The sequence below is a fragment of the Mastigoproctus giganteus genome, chromosome 12 (assembly GCF_048544385.1).
Source record: "Mastigoproctus giganteus isolate SK-2022 chromosome 12, ASM4854438v1, whole genome shotgun sequence".
In the NCBI taxonomy this organism is placed as follows: Eukaryota; Metazoa; Arthropoda; class Arachnida; order Uropygi; family Thelyphonidae; genus Mastigoproctus; species Mastigoproctus giganteus.
This window is the reverse complement of record NC_143586.1, coordinates 30,758,336-30,780,039: the sequence shown is the minus strand read 5'-3', so window position 1 is coordinate 30,780,039 and position 21,704 is coordinate 30,758,336. Positions and strand designations below refer to the sequence as shown.

At 35.9% G+C, this 21,704-nt stretch overlaps 1 protein-coding gene across 1 annotated transcript in view; it reads right to left on the bottom strand.

The window, feature by feature from the left end:
* Positions 1 to 21,704, bottom strand: part of LOC150076845 (putative chitinase 10) — a 43,357-nt gene that overhangs the window by 5,223 nt on the left and 16,430 nt on the right. The window contains exons 2-15 of the mRNA XM_090385614.1: positions 13,201 to 13,279; positions 7,186 to 7,449; positions 6,566 to 6,744; positions 6,312 to 6,436; positions 6,078 to 6,201; positions 5,770 to 5,955; positions 5,470 to 5,589; positions 5,118 to 5,382; positions 4,701 to 5,007; positions 3,160 to 3,283; positions 2,043 to 2,167; positions 1,050 to 1,173; positions 702 to 887; positions 57 to 176 (exon numbers count right to left, since the gene is read on the bottom strand). Coding sequence (XP_090241740.1) covers positions 57 to 176; positions 702 to 887; positions 1,050 to 1,173; positions 2,043 to 2,167; positions 3,160 to 3,283; positions 4,701 to 5,007; positions 5,118 to 5,382; positions 5,470 to 5,589; positions 5,770 to 5,955; positions 6,078 to 6,201; positions 6,312 to 6,436; positions 6,566 to 6,744; positions 7,186 to 7,449; positions 13,201 to 13,279 — 2,328 coding nt within the window. The remainder of the gene's footprint in view (positions 1 to 56; positions 177 to 701; positions 888 to 1,049; positions 1,174 to 2,042; positions 2,168 to 3,159; positions 3,284 to 4,700; positions 5,008 to 5,117; positions 5,383 to 5,469; positions 5,590 to 5,769; positions 5,956 to 6,077; positions 6,202 to 6,311; positions 6,437 to 6,565; positions 6,745 to 7,185; positions 7,450 to 13,200; positions 13,280 to 21,704) is intronic.

The following is a 21,704-nucleotide window of genomic DNA, read 5'->3' as shown; positions in this document are numbered from 1 at the left end:
ACCACACATACACACAACTTACAGTTTAGGTAGCTTGATTTTTTAGGAATACTTACTTTAAGTTTTAGACTTCTTTGGTCATCAAATCCCACCCACTGATCATCTTTGTAAGCATATGGCACCATCTGTTCATTGTCCCAAACCAGAGTAGCTCCCGACTTCAACATATCACAAATCTGAAACACACAAAGAATAACCCTTCTAAAAATCCAACGATATGTTTTACAACTTTATTTTTGCCTCGATTATACAAGGAGCGGCTAAAATAAAACGAGAAATATCCCCTTCACAGTATTCTCTAGCACTCCACTCTCAATTTCCAGGATCTAAAACAGCAGTGGAAGTCCTTGGATGATACCACCTTTAATTGCTGCCCTCCGTTCTTCTGAATATCTGCTAAGGCATCAAATCGTTTTTCTTTGAGGTAGATTTTAATTTTTAGGAACAGAAAAAAGTCGCACGGCGCCATATCTGAACAATAAGGTGGGTATTTCAATGTTGTTATCTTGTTTTTCGTTAAAAACTCTCCCATTGCGATAGAGGAATGATAAAAAGATCTGGACAGGAAAAAACAAGCTACTGCATTATATGAATGTTGGTAAGCAGCGATTCTCGTTTTCATTTTAGCCACACCTTGTATTTCTCTACTTTTTTTTTTAATTTGTAAAGCTTTGTAACAATTGATAAACTTAAATTCTTACTTCAAAAAAGGCTAAAAAACCGGATTCCCCCGTATATTTTCCAGGTTTTCCACCATCTTTAGCCGGAGCTCCAATATCTGTAAGTGAAGTATTACTAAGAGTAAAGGTACGTCCATAAGTTGGCATTCCAATGAGTAATTTCTCTGTGGAAGCCCCTCTCTTCACCCATTCTCCAGCACTGAAATCCTGCAAATAAAAACTCATTCTCTATAGTACAGTCCAAAAGAAAAAATAAAGTTAAAAAATTCAATTTAGGTACCATGTCTTTTGTGATATTCTTTCCCTTTTATGGATTTTCATCCCGGCTATTTTGTGTCTTTAAGATTTGAAGCGAAATAAGCCACTTACCACAGTTAGCTTCTTTTGATAATTACTGCCACTGTAAAGTGAAAAGAGGGGACTGTTGTGGCCCACTTGCCGCTCCCAATCTCCATGGAAATCATAGGACAACACATTAAACATGTCCACATATCTAAAATAAACAAATAAATAAAATTAAAATTCTTATACTAACATCGAAAATTAATCGACGGTGGCTCCATCTCTTGGTTTAACCACATATTTCATATAATTAACAATTTACACTGAATAAGAAGAATTCTGTTTTTATATTTTATTTACCTTATTAATAATACTATTAATCTCTTTTCTATAATTTAGATTTTAATAAAATTATTAATCTCTTTTGTTGATAATCTAAAATAAACGAATGTATAAAATTAAATTAATAATAATGCATAAAGTCAGTGACATTTCATTCTTATACAAAAGCGAATTATGAAGAAATTAATCGATAGTGGCTCCCTCTCTTGGTTTAAAATTTACATTTATATAATTAATTATTTGTGCTGAGTTCTAAGAAGAGTTTTGTTTTTATATTTTATTCGCCTTATTAATAATTTTATTAATGTCTTTTTGATAATATTTATTATTATCAAAATTGATTATCTTTTTGATAATCTAAAATAAACAAATGTATAATATTAAATTAATAATAATGCATATGGCCGTTATGTACAGTGAATTATGAAATTAATCGACTGTGGCTCCCTCTCTCTTTTTGTTTAAGAACTTACATTTTATATAATTAATCATTTATGCCAAGTTACAAGAACAATTTTGTTTTAATATTTTATTCGCTTTATTAATAATTTCATTAACATCTTATTAATTATTTTTATTAGTTATTTTCTCTAAATGAATAAACGAGGAACATTTTAATTCCTTGCTTATAAATAAATTGTTAAAAAATAAATAAGAAAACGTACTTATTTGCTTAATGTTATTATTTCTGAAATAAATGGTCTACTGGAACCTATTACCATTCCATAAAATACGTACTTGTTCAGTTCCGGTACGTCATATCCGGCTGCAATGGCTTCAAAGCTTGCTGGAACAGCTATAGAGAGAAGAAGTCTCGGCTTACCAGATGACCTACCCTCACCATCAAAAGCTTCCCTTATTTCCTGTACGTTAAAACAAAAACAGCATTCATGAGAATGGAGAAACTTTTAAAAAGTACACTCAGTGGGCAACTGATTAGGAACACCATTAACTTGAACTGATCATAGTGATACATATTATTATTTGAAGATTTTTTTAATTACACTGCTCGATAAAAATGAACAAATTGTTTTCATGTTTTCATTTCAATACTATGAACAGATTCTAGACGTTATTTCAACTGGAGACAACGAGGAATGCGGTACCATCCCTCCAACATCAGAGAAAGGAGGGACACTCTTAAGGTGGAGGCGGTGTCTCACGTGGGACGGAATAATGATCAATGTCCACACCACCCTTCGAGTTTTTGATACAGTTACTGTAACTGAGCAGAGGTACTGAGAACTGATCCTCGAACCATGACCTTTTAAGGATGCGGTTGGCCCAGATTTTCTTTTCATGCAACGCCATTGCACATAGAGCTCAAGTGCTGGAGGAATATCTTGAAACTGGAGATATCCAGCACGATCATCAGACTTAAATCCAATCGAACATATGTGGGATGCAGACAACTCCTTGGTCACTTGGTGAGCTCAGGTCTGCGCTGGTGGAAGAATGGATTTTGTGCTACAGAATGCTGCAGAGCCCCTTATATCGAGCATGGTTCACCGCTGTCAGGCCTGTTTAGCCATTGGAGGAGATCATATGTCGCACTGACATCATGTGATCATATTTTCGAGCATCTTGTATCGACTCGTGTAGTGTGACCTTTTTGGCAATTCTTATACAACCCCTATAAATGTCCCTCATACCTGTCCGAAGTTTCTTGCGGTTTGCTCATTTAATCTATTCATTTCATTATTCTATGGTACACTACCATACCAAATTTTGTCCGCTTATAGCAAGCTGATACCACGTTTTCTACGTGTTCTGTTAATTTTGTCGAGCAGTGTGCATATTGGGATATGTATAACTGCATTCGTTTATTTTTATACAGATTTGAAAATAATATTACCTTAATCAAACTAGCGAATTTCTTCTTATCATCAGCTCCTCTGGGAAACTCCCAATCTACATCCAAGCCATCAAACTCTCGCTCCCGGAGGTAGTCAATGACGTTGAAGATGAATGACATCATCCTGCAAATAACACGCAATATATATTTTTTATAAACGCACCAGTTTATAAAAAAAACAAAAAACAAGAGATATGGAACGTGTAAAGATTTTTGAGCAGTGGTAACACATTGTACGCTTGTCATCTATTGTTCAATACCAAAAGGTGTTCCTTTCTTGGAAATCCCTAATTCTGGGTTCTGTACAAGATCCATTATTCTATAATGTCTTCGTGTCACTTCAAACGAGGAGGTTTTTCATTTCTGAATAACCCGAAACAGGACTTGTTCAATGAGTGCCCATTAATTAGTTGGAACATGTCATTCACCACCTTGACCCAGTTCATTTCCAACAGGTGCGAAGCTTCTCCGAACCCAGTTTTGATGAATGAGTTCCAGACGCACCACTAAATAATGGATGACGGATCGTTGTAGTAACCTTTGACCTAAGCGTCATTCAAGACGCATTATCAGCATACTCTCATGCCAAAAGCCAAATGGATTTCGAAAAACATAAATGCCCCCAAATAGCGACACTAATTACTCTTCAGTACGAGTTAATTCTTTAATGCTTAGCTTATCCTTAACCTCATTGTATATTCTAGTATCGTACCGATACTTTTCAAGTGGTCAGGTTCTTTAAGATTCACGCCGCTCGTGAAATACTTCGTTGCCAAACGTCCCTCACCAGAAAATGCCCTGCATCGAAGTCTTTTGATGAACGTGGTTTTGACCCAACCAAGGTGCTTCACATGGAGTTCTTTCTCCCTCCAAGGTTGCTCGAACAATGGGCACAGGAAGAAACGGATGCGCACAATAGAAAGCGTCATTTTCATAAGTGATTAAACTGAGTTTACTGGGTAGTTCAGAATTTTTTTTTTTTTTTGGCTGGTGCAGCCTAATCCTCAGGCTTCCTTGCACCATTTGGCTAATAATAATAATTTTGTCTTCCACCAAATGGAAAATATATTTCGAAATTCTGCAGATAGATGGCAGCACTATCACACATAATCCCCGAATGGTGTATTTGAGTAGTTTTTTTCCCTCTTTTTTTTTAATTTCTTTTAGACTTCTTACAGGTTTAACATTAATGGAATAAACAAACCATATTTAGAGAAATAAATAATTAATAATAAATAATTATTTTCCTTTTACGGAACATAAAGCATAATATTCTTATATAAATAAAGAAACAGAAATACAATAAATTTTCTAAAAAAATTCAATAATTGGAATCATTTAAAAAAAAAAATGGATGACAAATTTCTTCCATATGCATTATTACACTAACAGTCCATATATTTCGTTATTTCTCCCATAGATGGCAGCACAACAGCACAAAAGCGGGTCGAACTCATCGTGACGTTCCTTAGTGAACCACCCTTTAGTCAAAGTTAATAATAATCTGATAATATACACGCACATTACTGCTTCATTCTCACCTGTAAGTCGTTTCTGTGACCTCTCTAAATGGTCCTGATCCTACCATCCATCCTCCAATGGACAGCAAAACCTTCAGTGTTGGATTCTTGGACTTCAAGGCCAGAACTCGATCATACAATCCTTTAGTGACTCCGTCTGAATCATCAGTTTCTTCAGTAGGTGTAACTTTATGATCCTTAATGCCTGCGAATGCAAACACAATATGGGTGCAGAGAAATGGATCAATGAACTCGGGTTCGAATCTACCCTCCACTGGCCTCTTCTGGGACCAATTAGTGTAATAGCACACAACACGAGCATTGGTTTCTAAGGAAAAACGCAATTACAATAACTGATTAATTAGTTAATTAAAATTACAAATTAATTATTACATTAAGAAATGTTAATTACTTCGATCACTTTAATTGCAATTTTACCTGGATCTGGTATCTCGATATCATCCAATTTATCAACGACAGAGTTTCTTGCAGATTCCACAACAGGTTTCACTGTAACTCTCCGAGACTTTTGTTCTACCACCTGAACAGATTTCGAACGAGGTCGACTCGGTTTCTTCAGCAACTCTTCTCCTATTGCACCAATGAGAGGATACGTTTTACTACCACAGACCCCTCTAAAGTCATCCATATCTACAGTCCATACCATAGCGCCTCCATAATCATTCTCAAGAAGCCATTTCATCTGGAAGAAAATAAGGCGGAAAATTGGATTGAGTTGGGAATATTATCTTTCTTTTATGAATATTCCGAAATATAAAATGATTATTACCTTATTCCTAATGCTTCTTTCGTTATCAAAGCCTACCCATTGATCACCTTGGTATGCGTAAGGTACCTGCTGTTCTTCATCCCATCGATAGTTGGCGCCATTCTTTAGCCACTCACATATCTAAGAATTATAAGTTAAAAATCATGAAAGAATCAACTGAAATTTCATAATTTAAAATTATAGTTCAATGTTCAAAAAACGCAACCCTTGGATACAAAAATCCGTGGATACTCTGAGAGCTTATACAAAGATTCCTTTAAGTTATGGGGGAACAAAGCACAAGTGGCTTGAAGTCCTTACCTCATAATAAGCCAGAAAACCAGCTTCTCTGGTGTACGTTCCTGGTGTACCACCCTCTTTGGCAGGTGCGTTAAAACCATTTAACTTCGAATTAGCCAATGTGAAACTTCTCCCATAAGTTGCCATTCCAACAACAATTTTGTCCTTTGGAGCACCAAGTCTTTCCCACATTTTCACGCCAAAGTCCTGTAAATGAATGAACATGGAAAAAGGACACGGATCAGGAAAAAATGGGACCACTTAAAACTGTGGTACATTCAAATTTCTGAGTACCAAAATTAAATATAGGACAGGAAAACCGATATTACCATGCATAGCTGTTTCTTCCATGAAGTTTCATTGGCTGGTGCGTAGAGGGGGCTGTTGTGTCCAGTTTGATTCTCCCACTTTCCGTGAAAATCATACGACATTATATTAAGGAAATCAACGTAACTGAAAAGAAATTAAACCAGGTGACGCTGTTATCAAAGTGCGTAACTTTTCGTAATTTTAACTTTTACAATATCCAAATATGTGGTATAAATTAAACCGGAAATACGTACGCTGCTACAGCAGGGACGTCATATCCTGTTCTGACAGCTTCGGTTCCTGCAGATACAGCGACTGTCAGTAAGAGTCGAGGTCGCTTCTTGTCTTTTGCTTCTTCTTCAAATGCCTCTCGAGTCTCCTAAATTTATTAAAAACCAATAAAAAAGTTTTCGTTTAAGATCTCCATGGTTCGCTCTCGAGAAAGATTCCAACTATTGTTTCTTGGCATCAACCAATGGTCTTTGAGCAAACTTATTTTAAAACTTACCTTCAAGAGGGCCACAAAACTTCTTTTGTCCTCTGGACCCCTTGGATATTCCCAGTCAATGTCCAGTCCATCGAAGTCCCGTTCTCTCAAGAAGTCAACGGCACTAAAAATGAACAGCTGTCTGTTGTATCGAGTTGAAGCCATGTCTTTGAACCTCTCCGTACCAAAGGACCAACCACCTGGTTTCAAATTGCAAAATATAGTAGATTAGTTATAAAATTAAATTTTAGAACAGTATTTATAAGGGACTTTAAGATAAAATATTTGCAAATGTGACTCCAGTTGATCGCAGATTCCCAACAAGACCACAAGAATATTTAATATTTCTCCTGTGGTGTTGTTGAGAAGATTTTTTTGTCCACTAAAATCAACAATAAAAAAATATAGAATGGAACACAATTTACAATTGATTTGTCGAAGATTACTTATTATTTATTAAATTTATCATAAATTATTATTATGCATAAACTATAATATATATATATTCACTATTTATTAATTATTTTATACTTATTTATATTAAAATAATAATAAAGGTGAAAACCCAGAAGGGGGCGCTGCCGTAGATTTATTGGTTTTTAAATCTTCAATTTTGGGTGTTTGAAGTTGTTTAAACCTACCCACTGCTAGTAGGACCCTCAATCTGGGGTTCTTCTTTTTCAAATCTATAACCCTCTCGTATATTCCCTTCTTTCCATCCTTGCTCTCGTCCAAAGTGTCGAATGCTGACAGGCGATGTTTCTTCATCCACCCAAAAGCAAAGATAATGTGTGTGCATAGGTGTGGATCGATGTCCTCAGGATAAAATTTGCCAGTCTTAGGTCTGTACTGAGACCAGTTCGTGTAGTAGCAAACGATCTTCTTAGATCCACCAGTCGACGAACCTGAAATTCATCAAAAGACATCTATGTTGCAGAAGATGAATTAAATTATTCATTTTTAAGTTTTAAACATATATTTTCAAATTTTAATACGATGCTTTTAAATTATTTAAATTAAATTAAATTTATATTTTTAAAATTTTATTTTTACTTCGTTTAAATTAAATTAAACTTGCAATTTTTTTGTTTTTAAAATTTCATTTTGAATTTAATTTAATTTAATTTAAATTTGCATTTTTTAATGTTTTAAAATTTATTCTTAAAATTTATGTTTAAGACAATTTTATTTTAAATTTAATTTAATTTTTTATATTTTAAATGTATTCTTTATACAATTTTATTTTAAATTTAAATTTGAATTTTTTATATTTTAAAATGTATTCTTAATTTATTTAAATTAAATTTGTATTTTTTAATCTAAAAATATATTTTTAATTTATTTAAATTAACTTAATTTAATTTTAGTTAAGTAAGTTTTTATATTTAAAATTTAATTATTTATTGTTTTTGATTTAATTTAATTTTTATTTTAGTTAATTTAAGCGTTTGATTTTTTTTTCAATTAGTTCAGTTATTTTAAAGTTAGCTGTTTACATTTTAAATTATATATATATATATATAATTATTTAATTAGAATAAAATTAAGTTTGGATTAAAATTAAATATACATTTAATTCTCAAATTGTGATAAAAATTTTTAAACTGGCTATGGTCAGGGTGAGGCCCCTGGGCCTTGGCCAGTTTGGCCTTAGCATTAACATGACCCTGAAAATAATGAAAATAATATCAGGGAAATTCAGATTACAAAAAATACTGAAGCAAAAAAAATTATGAAAAAAAAATATATCATAAAAATAAACATATAAAATTAAATTAAATTCCTAAAATAATAAATAATAAAAATATAATTAAAATAAAATAACAATAACTTTTTTATTTTTATATAACAGTTAATACTTTATAATAATTCATATAATAAATATAATAATACATCGATGTTATTATGTTTATTTATACAATAATAAATTAATAATTGATTATTATATAAATAATTAATTGATAAAATCAATATAATAATATAACAATAAATCAACGAATTATATTAAGATATAAAATAATAAAATGAAAAATTAAATTAAATAATAAAAAATACGCAAAAAATGTATAAAATAAAATGAAAATTATACAAAAAAAAATAATAAAATAAAATAATAAAAATTTCTCAAAAATGTACAAAATAAAATAAAAATAAGAACACAAAAAGTTATACAAAAATATAAAATATAAAACTAATATATATTTCGCTCACTAGATGGCGCATCTGCCAATACGCTAAGACATTATGTTCAAGATTTTCACAAAATTTCCCTCATTTTCATGCTGGTCATAACTCCTCTGTTTCTTCCTCAAATATCGACGCATGTTTGTGAAGAAGCGTCCCACTAACCTCTAAAACCTCTATTCCCCCCCCCCCCCTGGGTTCAACAAAAGCGCGATAAGCTAGTTTTTAAAAACAAATTGTTTGCGTAGAATAACCCGAGAAATAACCAGTTTCATAAATGGAAAGAAAATTGAAACTGAAAGCAATGACCCGAGACAAATTATTCATTTAAAAATAAGAAAAAATATAAAAAAAGAGACATTTTAAAATTATGACCGAAAGATATATATTAGTTATAAAATTATTAAACGCAAGCACGCCATTCCAACATATATTATCAACCCACCTAAAAAAAAAAAAAAAAAAAAAAAAAAAAAAGATTTACATTTCATACATGTCGCGCCATCTATCGATAAAAAAACAAAACTGCGCATAACTATCAAAAGAAACTAATGGTATTTTCTATCGCAATTAATAAGAAAAAAAGCTTTAAGATTGGTTCGAAACCCAACTAATTACCTACATAGAATATTTAATAAGCTATCATCCATCCACTGCGATAACACAACCTCTTTCCATCGGAATTTTTCTATCTGGGTGTGGTTCTCTAAACAAATTGACTTCATTGTTTTTTATTTTAATTTTTTTTTTTAGAGATTATTATTAATGGCATTGGGAAGAGATTGAAAGCAAGAAGCCTAGGGGCGTGTCCTAATTTTTGTATCGGCATTCTACAGCCCTGATAATCAGACATTAACATAAACGATACATAATTTCTACAGAATGAAAATTAAGAATCATTAAAAGCTTTCTATCATTTGTTTTCCATGAGCTAATTAGAGTGTTGAATGCTTTCAATACCGATAAACTTTATTAACATAACTACGTTTGTCTGGTACTCCTTGGTATCAGCTTAGGGCGTGTCTCCACGTGTCTAGAAAAACACGATAATTATTAAAAATTATTACGCCATCTGGGAACAAAAAAATGAAACTAGGTAGGTGAACTTCTTTAGCTTTATTCGGCCCGTATCTGACCCGAGTTAATTATTACAAGCAGTTGGACAAGTTGAGGTTTTATCATCTTCCCTAATAAATGACCACACCATTATTTTGGTCATGCTCCCAATACTCAAAACACTTTCTCTACTAGCAGACGTTCCGTGACAAAGGAAAATTAGGCTTAACAGCTATAATCTCGCAACCAGTGTCCAACCGTGTGTCACTGGGACGCTAGTCGCTGAAGCAAAGCTTACTGTGTGACAAAATGACATCGTTTTAGAACGGCAGTTGCTTATTGGGTCATCGGAATTACTTTTGGAGATAATATAGCGACGTCTGGTGACGGATATATGACCTAATTTCTTTATTAGACGTCAAGGCTGGTTGCAGAAATGTTTCTCTGAGTAATAGGAACTGGTGTGGTTTTAAATAGCCGTATTCCAGCAACAATGTGTCGATTAGTGGGGTTGGAGGTCATTCGAAATGAGCTACGGGGACATATGTTTATCTACTTTGGAGAGTTCTGTGGGTTGAAGTCAAACTACCCTCAACGGGCAAAGAAAAAACAATTTTGAGTAGAGATTTCGTGAGATTAGAATGATGGATATCAAGAAAAAGATTTCGTAATATTATAACTGTATTAGAAATCAACTCACAACTATCACACCATCTCAAAAGTTTTTAGAGATCTTTGAAAATTGAAGCAGTTTCTTTGGAAATTTCTAACTTTTGATCAAAATTTCTTATCGTGTTTTGCCTAAAGACCTTCCATCTCATGGTCTGCCTTCAGAAAATGGGTATCCAGTTTTCTCTCCAACTGCTCACTGCAGGTGATGGTAGATGGCTGTCTGTCGTCTAAATTCTCCACTAATTCTGGTGTTCCTCAAGATTGAGTTCTTTTCCACTCTTTATCTCTTGTATATTAAGGACCTTCTTCCGCTGACTGGAAATCCTATCCATAGTTTTGTTGATGAGGCACATTGCATTCCACCTTCCAGTTTGAGAAACCTTGCCCAGCACTTAAGGAACCAATTGTTCCTTAAATGCTGATCTCCAGATAGTTCTCCAACAGGGAAAATATAACTCAGTTAATTTCAATTCTTTCTAAAACTCAGTCCTCGAAGACACTCAGTTGTCTAGACAAGACCACGCAATTCTCTTAGAGTTTACTCTGACTTGCAAAGTCTCTTCTCTCCGTCGCATATACCATCTGTTTCTGCTACACATTTCCAAGGGCACTGTTCTTTTGAACTTGATCTGTAATTCCACCTCTTTCTTCCGAAGTAGAAATGCAGCAACCACTCAGTTGTTCAACTCCAAACTCACAGAACCAACTTTTACTTCCTATCTTTTTACCATCCCTTCTACTTCTATTTTCTGCAGCAACCTTACTTTACATGTATTTCCCAAAAATTACAATCAACAGAAATTCAAGTCCAATATCAACAAGCATGATTTGCCATCCAAACCCTCAGCTCATGTACTAGAGTATCTATACTATAGGTTCCATTATATTCATAGGCGGTCACAGGTTTTCTAAAGGGAGAGGCTAAAGTAGTATTTAGGGTATTATTAAATTGTAGCCATCAGGTAGCAGTAAAAATGCAGATTATTCTCATCATAAGGGGTAGGCTATAGCCCCTTTAGTCCCTACTTGGGACCTCCCATGAATATGTTTGGGGTTACTATTAAATAAGGCTATCAGTTCGACAAATACAATAGAGTAACTGAAAATTCCAAGGCCAATTTTCGAAAAGGTTGCCACCCGAACAGGCTGCCAGGACAGTTCACGTGGTTTTGCCGATAATATGGATGAACCTTGCTAGCAGGGATAGGTGATTATTCCGAAGACAATGCTTAGGCGCATCTTGAGTACAGAAGAGAGGTCTGGAGACCTCATTTTAGGAAAGATGTAGAGCTGCTGGAATTAGTACAGAGGTCAACGAGGTTGGTGAAGGAAACAAAAGGGTGGTCTTACCAAGAAAAGCTTAAATTCTGCAAATTGCAGCTTCTGGAGATTAGGCACCTGCTAGGTGATCGGGTTGAGGTTTCTTAGGCTTTGAAGGGATTGAGCGAACTCAATGCTGATGGGAGTCTTCCACTTGTTCAGACTACACACACGAGGGAGCACAAATTCAAGTTGCAGAATATATATTCGGAAGTTTGCCTTTAGCCAGCGGGTGGTTGATTGCTGGAATAAACTTCCATCTGTGGTTTTGGAACTTGATAGCTGAAATAAATAATACTAATACCAGTTGTCCTGCTAACATATCTAAAAATAGTTTCTTGACTGAAGAGGGGTAAACAAAAGGAGGGATTTTTGTGGCACCTATTTTGGTCGAAAATCACTTGATATTCTCGTAGACCAAATTAAATAAAGCAAAATTTCTCCAGAAATAAAAAAAAGAAAACAACCTCTTAATCAGGGTCGTACAAATAACGTTCTTGCAAAGGTCATTTCCGGGTCAAAGACCTCATGTAACAACGGGTGTGGCTTCGTAGGTGAGCCACACTACCCGGAAGTGATTGGTTATTCGCCACCTCAGCATGAATGTTAATAAAGTGACTCGGAATATATTTTCAATTTAGCCCCCGATGGAATCAGAGGGCAGAGGGTGTAGTTTCTCCAATACTCCTCCGAATAGAATCCACACATGCAATGGCAAACAGGCGTGACCTGCTACCGCGTGGCTTCCAATGGACCACCCTTAGCAGACACCGTTTCTCCGACAAATTAACACGGAAACAGACGAAGCAACATCATCCCACCCCCAGTTAATTGCCGCTTGCTCGCGTCGACTTGCCCTCCCGTCTCATTAGGAAAATCTGTCTGTAATTGCTTTGCAGGAAGTAATGGGTTTTAAAGTGACTGTAGAGAAAGCAAAATATTCTTAGGTATGTTTTTGGTAAGAAGAATCTTTAAAATTCATTTTGTTGAAAGTCCATCCAGGAAGAACCACTATTGGCTGTTAGCAATACCAAAATTTGTTTGGAGATACACTATAAGGTCAAAAGTAAACAGGGCGGATGTGATTCATTTTTTGCCGAATTCCAGGGGATGTCCGGATGCTTTTAATAAGTATCTCAACTACCTGCTGCATCTGATGAGACATCTCCATGAATATTTTTAGTGATGGCTGCGCTCGCATCATTTCTCTACCTATTCGTATTTCTGTGTACAATGCCTTGTCATAAATATTGTAATTACTTCAAAAGAAGCCCTCGTGGGTAGCACAGTTGGTAGAATCGCCATCCTCCCCACACCGGATGGAAAAGACCTCAGTTCGAGTTCCATCGATGGAACTCGAACTCAAGTCTTTCTCTCTGAAGTCAAATCCATTTCATCTATTTCTATTAATATAAATGACCTACTTGACTGTCTTGTTTGTAGTCTCTGGGTACTCATGGGAAATACGCAACAGCAAAACATCAAGAGAATGCAAAGAAGGGCCTGAAAAAAAAATGTAACAAAATTATAATTAAGCTAGTTCATGATATGTAAATGAATCTCTTATTAACTCAAAGCTTTTCCAACTTTGTAAAGCAAAACATCTAAGGTAGGTAAAGAATTAGTGTACGAAACGTTTTCTTAAATAATGGAGTAGTGTGCAAATAATTTTCTGTGCTACAGAGAAAAGGAGAGGGCTTCAATTTCAAGATAAAGACTATAATAGATTGAAGTATTTCTTGCACTCTATTAACTGGAAAGACAACCGCTGTTGGATACCAGATTATTACAGGAGGTATTCATAGGATTTGTCCTGGAAGTTATACATCAATTTGCAACTGGAGAGGCATTAATGTTTCTTCAATCCACAAAGAAAGTGCAAAAGACATGATGGACAACTATAGACCGGTCAGTCTAACTTCAGTGGTTGGAAATGTTTATTGTTGTTATTATAGTAGAGTTTAAGGAGCATCAGCGACTAAGGTCATATTGCTCCGGGTATACAAGAATTCGAGTTTCCGGGAGTAAAAACCATGCTATCCTCACCTGAGACCAACTAACTCAGCCATGAAAAAGGCCCATAAAAATCCTTTACGCCATCGATGGGACTCGAATTCCGGTCTTTTCCATCCGGTGAGAGTAGGACAGTAATGCTACTAACTGGATTAAGGATACAGTGCAGAATCATCTTGTGGTATCTTTAATAAATCACAGCATCAGTTCTTGAAGGAAGATTCCTGACTCATAAACGACGAAGTCATAAAGCATTTAGATGCATTGTGGTCAGCCATGATTTCTGGGTCCTCAATTCGTTCCCTACAAATTGGTTCAGCGAATGTTTCTATGGGAGGGTAGCAGAGCTGTTATCCATGACCTAATAGTCCCTTTTTATGTCGTCCATCTAGACATCGGAAGTGGCAAAATCAGTTCTTCACCTTCTTTAATTTTAAATATATCTTTGACTTTCTTTTCCAGTTCATTATCACATTCTGTGGCAGCCCGGTGTACCAGTTTTTTGTAGCTGATTCTGCAAGTTTTCTAACTGGATCTGAAAAGCGATAAGTGAATTATGTATCATTGGGTGGCACCGGCTTTAAAAAAAAAACTCGTTCTCAGCATGATTTGTAGTCCAATAGGTGCCCAGAAGATGTGTTTACTCGTTTCAGATTCGCCCTTCAGGGAAAAAGAAGCGAATGCTGTCAGGAGATCAATTCCGTGGGTGGTATAATGGGTTTCATGGGTTACAAAACGAGCTGAGGTTAACAAGTCGTGTCTCAGAGCTGAGAATGAATGGTTACTTTAATGTTGGGCCATTTGAATACCGTTAAGTCCAATAAATAACGAGCAGCCAGCAACCACTTTAGAATGCAAACAGTATAGGAAAGACAGAAAGAAAGAGAGATGAAGTAATAGACAGAATAATGAAGAGCGGAAGATTAAGAGATAAAATAAATTGATAAAGAGATAGGATGAGACAGAGTGATTGAGAAAGAGATAGGATGAGACAGAGTGATTTAGAAAGAGAGCTATGAGGCAAAAAGAGAATGAAAGAAGATAAAGGGATAGATAGACGAAGTCAGAGAGAGAGAGAGAGAGAATGAATGAATATGAATGAGAAGACAGCAAAGTGAGAATAAGAGAAAATGATAGAGAGACGAAAAATTTGGTAAAAAGGATCGATGGAAGAACGAATTTTGTACGTTGCTTCTTTCTCTCTTTCTAATATAATTTCTAATAAGAGAAAATGAAAGACAGACGAAATAATCGAGAGATAGAGAGGATAAGTGAAAAATTATGAATAGACGAGAGATAGACAGGAAGGAAATGATCGAGAAATACTTGAAAATGGAGAGCGAACCCAGAGAAAATGGATAAAGAGAGAGAAAGAATAATAGATGGAGTGAGTGAACGTCAGAATACGTAATTCTAGTCGTGAGTGAGTGAAGAAATGAGCCATACTCGTCAATCAGGAAGCTTCTTTTAGCTCTAATGTGGAACATCATCAATCCTCTTTTATTTTTCATTCTTCTCAAATCTGTTTCTTTCCCTCTTAAGATCGTTATCACGACAATCTTACCGAAGAACTACATCTTCCTGGTGTAGTCTTACCTTCTTTCTATTCCGCCCTCCGAAATATGTCTGCACTGTACACCTGCTTACAACAACAACAGTCGGATAGAACGAATATGGTTGTTTAGTTCGTGTAGTGAAGAAATCTCTTTTTTTTTTTCTCGCTTTATTTTACAACCAGATCTAAGTTTCCTTTGATGTGAGGCCACTTTTCTCATAAATTGAGGCCATTTATGGTGCCCGTTTGAATCCAGAAAGAGAGTAAGAAATTAAAAAGGAAAGAAAGAAACGTAAATAAAACGCAGGTCAGGAAGTGATGACGAAAAGATGAGTGTGAAAAAAAAAAAAAACATTGGACAGATAAATACAGAATACTTACTACATATGCTGATAAAAATTATGACCCCTTCTAACTCCAAGAGTGTATCCATTCCACAGCACCTTGGTGTGACGTCTCGACGGCGCAACATACATAGTAACGACACAGGTAGGGCTTGCCAGTTCTTCAGTACAAAGCAAGTTCAATGGGGAAACGAGTAGGCGAATAACTGGGACCAGACTGCACGCACTGGTTGGACGAAAACAAACATGAGGTGTGTCATGGTTTGGAGGATGTTTTCATGAAAAACATCCTCTTTTCTTTCAACCATGTCACCAGGCCCGCATTTTTCAGGAATGGTTCGAGGATCATGTCCAACTCTGGGTTGGCCTTCTATTCAGCTGATCGAGGATGCCTCAGGACACCCTCCGTGGTCTCTTGGAGTCGATGTCACACCGGGTGCAGGCGGTTATCACTTCAAAAGACAACCTAACACGCTATTACGTAGGTGGTCATAATTTTTTGGCTCATAAGTGTATATATATATATATATATTATTTTCATTCTGATAAAAAAAAAAACTGTGGAAGTTTGTTTTTTTTTATCAGAATTTAAAATCCAATTCCAGTGTTAATATATTAAATATCTTTTTAGATATATATATATATATTTTTTCCTTTTTGCTGCACGTATTGTAATTCTCTCGAAATACACTGGGCAAAATAAGTAACTTACTCATCATATCCTGGAGCTGATACACAATGAAAAACTGGCCATCATTTGGCTTCCTCTGGTCAGAACAGGTTGGAATTAAATGTCTGTCACGTGCAAGCTGTTGTTAGCGCTCATTTTCTCTACGCCGTTGCCACATAGAACAAAGGGATATAAATATTAATACCCACCCACCTGTTTTTGAAAAGAAAGGGAACCGTTTAAAAATAACAGGTGTCGAAAACATTTGATGTTTGTATGAATAAATAAAGCTTTGTTACCTAGCAATTGCAACCGGTTGGTGAGTATTCCTATTTCAAACCGGTTTTATTAGTCATGATCAATAAAGAATGTATTTATAACTTTATTTCTTACGTTCAACACCAAATATCATTTCCTATTGTAGTCTTTGTATTTTTCAATGCAAAAAAAGCAAAAATAATCTTTCCACTGATTGCTGTATTAAATAAAAAATATTTTTTGTCAGGGTGGCAATCATCTGGTTGCCATGGCAACCATCTAGTTTCCACGGTAACTAAGAGCGTGATAATAATTTTATGTTAGTTTCCTCTTTGTGCGAAATTTACAAATTTCAAGCATTGTTTTGAAATATTGTCATGGTTACTCATCAACAAGTGGTTGTCAGGGGCAACTAACAGCATGATAACAATCATGTTACTTTCCTCTTTATGAGAAATTTAGAATTTCAAGTATTTTTATGAAATATTGTCATGGTTACGCACCAATAGATGGTTGCTACGGTAATCATGCTTTTGGTTTTACGTTAGTTTCCTCTTTGTGTGAAATTTACGATTTTAAGCATTGTTATGAAATGTTGTCATGGTTACTCACCAACCAAATGGTTGCCATGGTAACTTATTCTTTATCTTCGCCTTCTTCCCACGTTTATATGGGGTCGGCATTTCCGTTCTTAATTCTTTTCCTCCATTCCTCCCTATCCTGGGCTTCCTCTCTCCTCCATCCTCTATCTTTTAAATCCTCTGCCACCTTGTCCTTCCATCTCAGCTTAGGCCTGCCCCTCTTCCTCTTCCCTATCACCTCCAACTTTTCACACCTCTTCCCCACATACTCCTCACTTCGTTTCGCATGTCCAAGCCACCTCAACCAAGATTCCTGCATTTTTTTTACTCAGAGGCCCCACCTTAAGCGTACCTCTGAGGTAGTAATTTCTTATTCTGTCCTTCCTCGTCACACCACACATCCATCTTAGCATCCTCATCTCCGCCACTTCCATCTTCTTCTCCTGGTCCCTTGTAATCGCCCATGTCTCAGCACTCTACATCAATGCGGGTCTAACCACAGTTTTATACACTCTTCCCTTCATTCTACAATTAACTTTCTTATCACACAGCACCCCATTCATCTTTCTCCAGTTCAACCATCCACACTGCACTCTGTGCTGTATTTCTGCACTCAATCCTCCATCCCTCTCAACGTTCGATCCCAGATACTTAAATTTCGAAACTGATGGTAGCTTTTCTTCCAGCAGTTTTATAGAACTCTCATCTTCTCCATTCAATACCATAAATTCTGTCTTTATTCTACTTATCTTCATGCCTCTCTCTTCCAACGCCAATACTCCATGGTGCTCTACTCTTCACTTCTCTCACCAACACATCCATTACCAGATCAAACAGATATGGGCTAAGAGCTGATCCCTGGTGCAGTCCAACTTCTACAGAGAAACCCTCAGTCATACCTACACTACTCTTAACCTGAGTCACCGCTCCCTCTTACATTTCCTTCACAAGCCTTATGTACTTTTCTGATGCACCCTTCTCCCTCATGTATCTCCATACCTCATGTCTGGGCACTCTATCATATGCTTTTCCCAGGTCTATGAACACCATGTGCAACTCTACTTGCATCTCCCTGTATCTTTCCATCACCTGCCTTAAAGCAAAGACCGCATCTCTTGTTCCTCTTCCCGGCATGAAACCAAACTGTTCCTCTCCTATTTCCGTCTCCTGCCTTATCCTTCCTTCCACAATTCTTTCCCAGATCTTCATAGAATGAGACATTAACTTTATTCCCCTGTAGTTCCCACATTCCTGCACATCTCCGTTTCCTTTATAGATTGGCACAAGTATACTTTCCCTCCACTCATCGGGTATCCTCTCCTGCTGCCACAGTTTTTCCATAAAGCCCCATAGGATATCGATCCCTCATTCCCCCAGACTTCTCCATACCTCTACTACTACTACTACTACTAGTATCTGATCAGCACCTACTGCTTTTCCCCTCTTCATTTTTCTGAATGCGCTTTCCACTTCTTTCCTGCTTATGTCTTCCACTATTCTTTCGTTCGTCTCTCCATCCTCGCATAATGCTCTTGGGTTTTCCTCATTTAATAACTTCTTAAAATAGTCTTTCCAACTTTCCTTAACCTTCTCCTGGTCCTGTATAACCACTCCCTCTCATCGTTTATCTGTTTTATTGATGAGAAGTCATTTGATGCCTTGTCTCTCGCTTTGGCTATTCTCATCAATTGCCTATCTCCATCTTTCCTTTCCAGTTCCCCATAGACCTCGTCCACTGCCCTCGCCTTTGCTATTGCCACAGCCCTTTTTGCCTTCTTATTTGCTAATTTATATGCTTCTTTATCTTCCTGGCTACCCGTTAAATCCCATCTTTTCTTCATCTCCTTCTTTTGGTTATCACCAATTGCACTTCCTCCTTCCACCACCAAGCCTCCTTTCCCTCCGGCACCCCCTTTCCTGATGTTTTTCCCAACAACTCTTCTCCAACTTTCCTTATGATACAACTATTTAACTTCCACAACTCTTGCACGTCTTCCGGTAACTTTATTCTTTTTAGCACCTTTCCCCTAAACTCCTTCCTCAAACCCTCCTCTTTCAGTCTCCACCATTTTATCCTTTTCTCCCTCTCTCTTGAATATTTCCTACTTTTGTCCACTGCAACCTCCCAATCGACCACAATCAATCTATGTTGTGCAGACACTTTCTCCGTTAACACCTTGCTGTTCCTCATTTCCTTTAGATGCCTCCTGCAGGACATGATATAGTCAATCTGGCTTGTCCTTTCCCCACTCTTGTAAGTTATCAGCCATGGTAACTAAAAGCATGATAAGAACTATGTTAGTTTCCTCTTTGTGTGAAACTTACAATTTCAGGCATTCTTATGAAACGTTGTCATGGTTACTCACGAACCAAATGGTTGCCATGGTAACTAAAACCATGATAAGAATTATGGTAGTTTCCTCTTTGTGTGAAATTTACAATTTCGGGCATTATTATAAAACGCTGTCGTGGTTACTCACTAACTAGATGGTTGCCATGGTAACCAAGAGCATGAAAGAATTTTATGTTAGTTTCCTTTTTTGTGTGAAATTTTCAATTTCAAGAATTGTTATGAAAAGTTGCCATGGTTACTCACCACCCACATTGTTGCCATGGTAACTAAGAGCATGATCAGCATTATGTTAGTTTTCTCTTTGGGTGAAATTTACAATTTCAGGCATTGTTGCGAAACGTTTTCATGGTTACCGTGGCAACGATGGTTGCTGTGGTAACCATAAGAATTTTATGCTAGTTTCCTCTGCGTGAAATTCACAATTTCAAGCATTGTTATAAAATGTTGTCATGGTTACTCAGCCATCAGATGGTTGCCAAGGTAACTAAGAGCGTGATAAGAATTTTATGTTAGTTTCCTTTTTGTGAGAACCAGATGGTTGCTATGGTAACCATAAGAACTTTATATTAGTTTCCTCTTTATGTGAAATTTAGAATTTCCAGCTACGTTGTTAAAAGTTGTCATGGTTACTCCCCAAACCATGGATAAAAATTATAATTTTTTTAATTTCAAATACAATTTCTTTTTCGGTATCTGCTGGTAACGTGTACAGATTTTTTATTACTAGGTGACACACAAATTAATAATTAGTATTGTTTTAACGTAGCGTTAAAAAAATTAACTATGTCAAAATGATATGATTATTAAGTATAGTTATAAGAATTCAGCAGGAGACAACTGATAAGCAGAAAAAAAAGTTTTAAATATTTATGTGACACAGCAAATCGCTGGTATTTAAACATCTACAATATATTAACGATGTATATGTATTAGGAACTTGATTACAATGAATAGTTTAGGAGAGAGAGAGAGAGAGAGAGAGAGAGAGAGAGAGAGAGAGAGAGAGAGATTAATATAGACAGGTGCTGGAGGTGAGAAGCATACATTTCCAAAGTTATTTCTTGCTTCAAAACCGGAAATGTCTGTTTACCTTCGACCTATGATTATTTTCCAGGTCAGATAGACATCACTTCTACTTTCCTCCACCCTGCGGGTTTTCATATTTCCTGATAATTAGTGGTTTGCTGAAGTTTGTGTTAAATCCCATTTTTACAACTTCTCTGTAATCCATGTTCGAGAAGTATGTTGTGGAAGATGTATGAATGCTGGTGGACGCTGGTACACACCGTTTATGCAACTGATCACAGTAATTATCCTTTATTATTTAAAGGATAATGTGATTTGTTGAATTTTAAATATCCCAGTGTACGCTGGACAGATTTTATGAAAAAAATTTAAAAAAGAGGCCCAAATTTATAGATTTTTTATACAATGGTGAGAACATGACTGCTAAGTAAGTTATTTCAGAAATATAGTGTCTATGACAGATACTCTGTCATAATAAAACAATCATAATAAAATTATTTTTTGCTTTCCTTAAATACTTTTAACTCGAAATATTAGCCGGTTCTCCCCACATCGAGTGAAAAAGATCTCAGTTCGATTCCGGTCGATGATATGAGGAATTTCTAAGGGTCTCTTTCACAATGTGGCTGGGTTAGATGGATCTCAAGCAAGGGTAGCATGTTTTTTTTACTCATGATAACTCAGGTTTTTCGTCCTTTTATAGTATAACAAGATATATACCTTCCATTTCTCGATCCTTACCCTCCTTCAACCTCAGTATTTTATCCAATAGACTTTCTCCAAGACTGTTTTCAAACGGTTCCCTGAGACTCTTTTCCAATAGACTTCTTCTCTATATCGCTTAATTTAGAGTAGTCTAGACTCCTTTATCTGTTCCCTGGTGATTCATATGGTTTTTCTATTGTGTGTTTTACTCCCAACTGTGTGAAAGAATACTTCTTGATGAGTGATCTGCTTCACTGACATATAATAAAATTGAAAAAAAATACCACTTACGTTGTTGTGGGATTTTAAGAGCATCAACCACTAAGGCTGTATTTCCCCATGTATATTGTCTGTAAATTTCCTGTGTTCTGAGGTCGATTTTCTGTTTGGTGGATGAAAAACCATGCAACCCTCGCCTTAGAC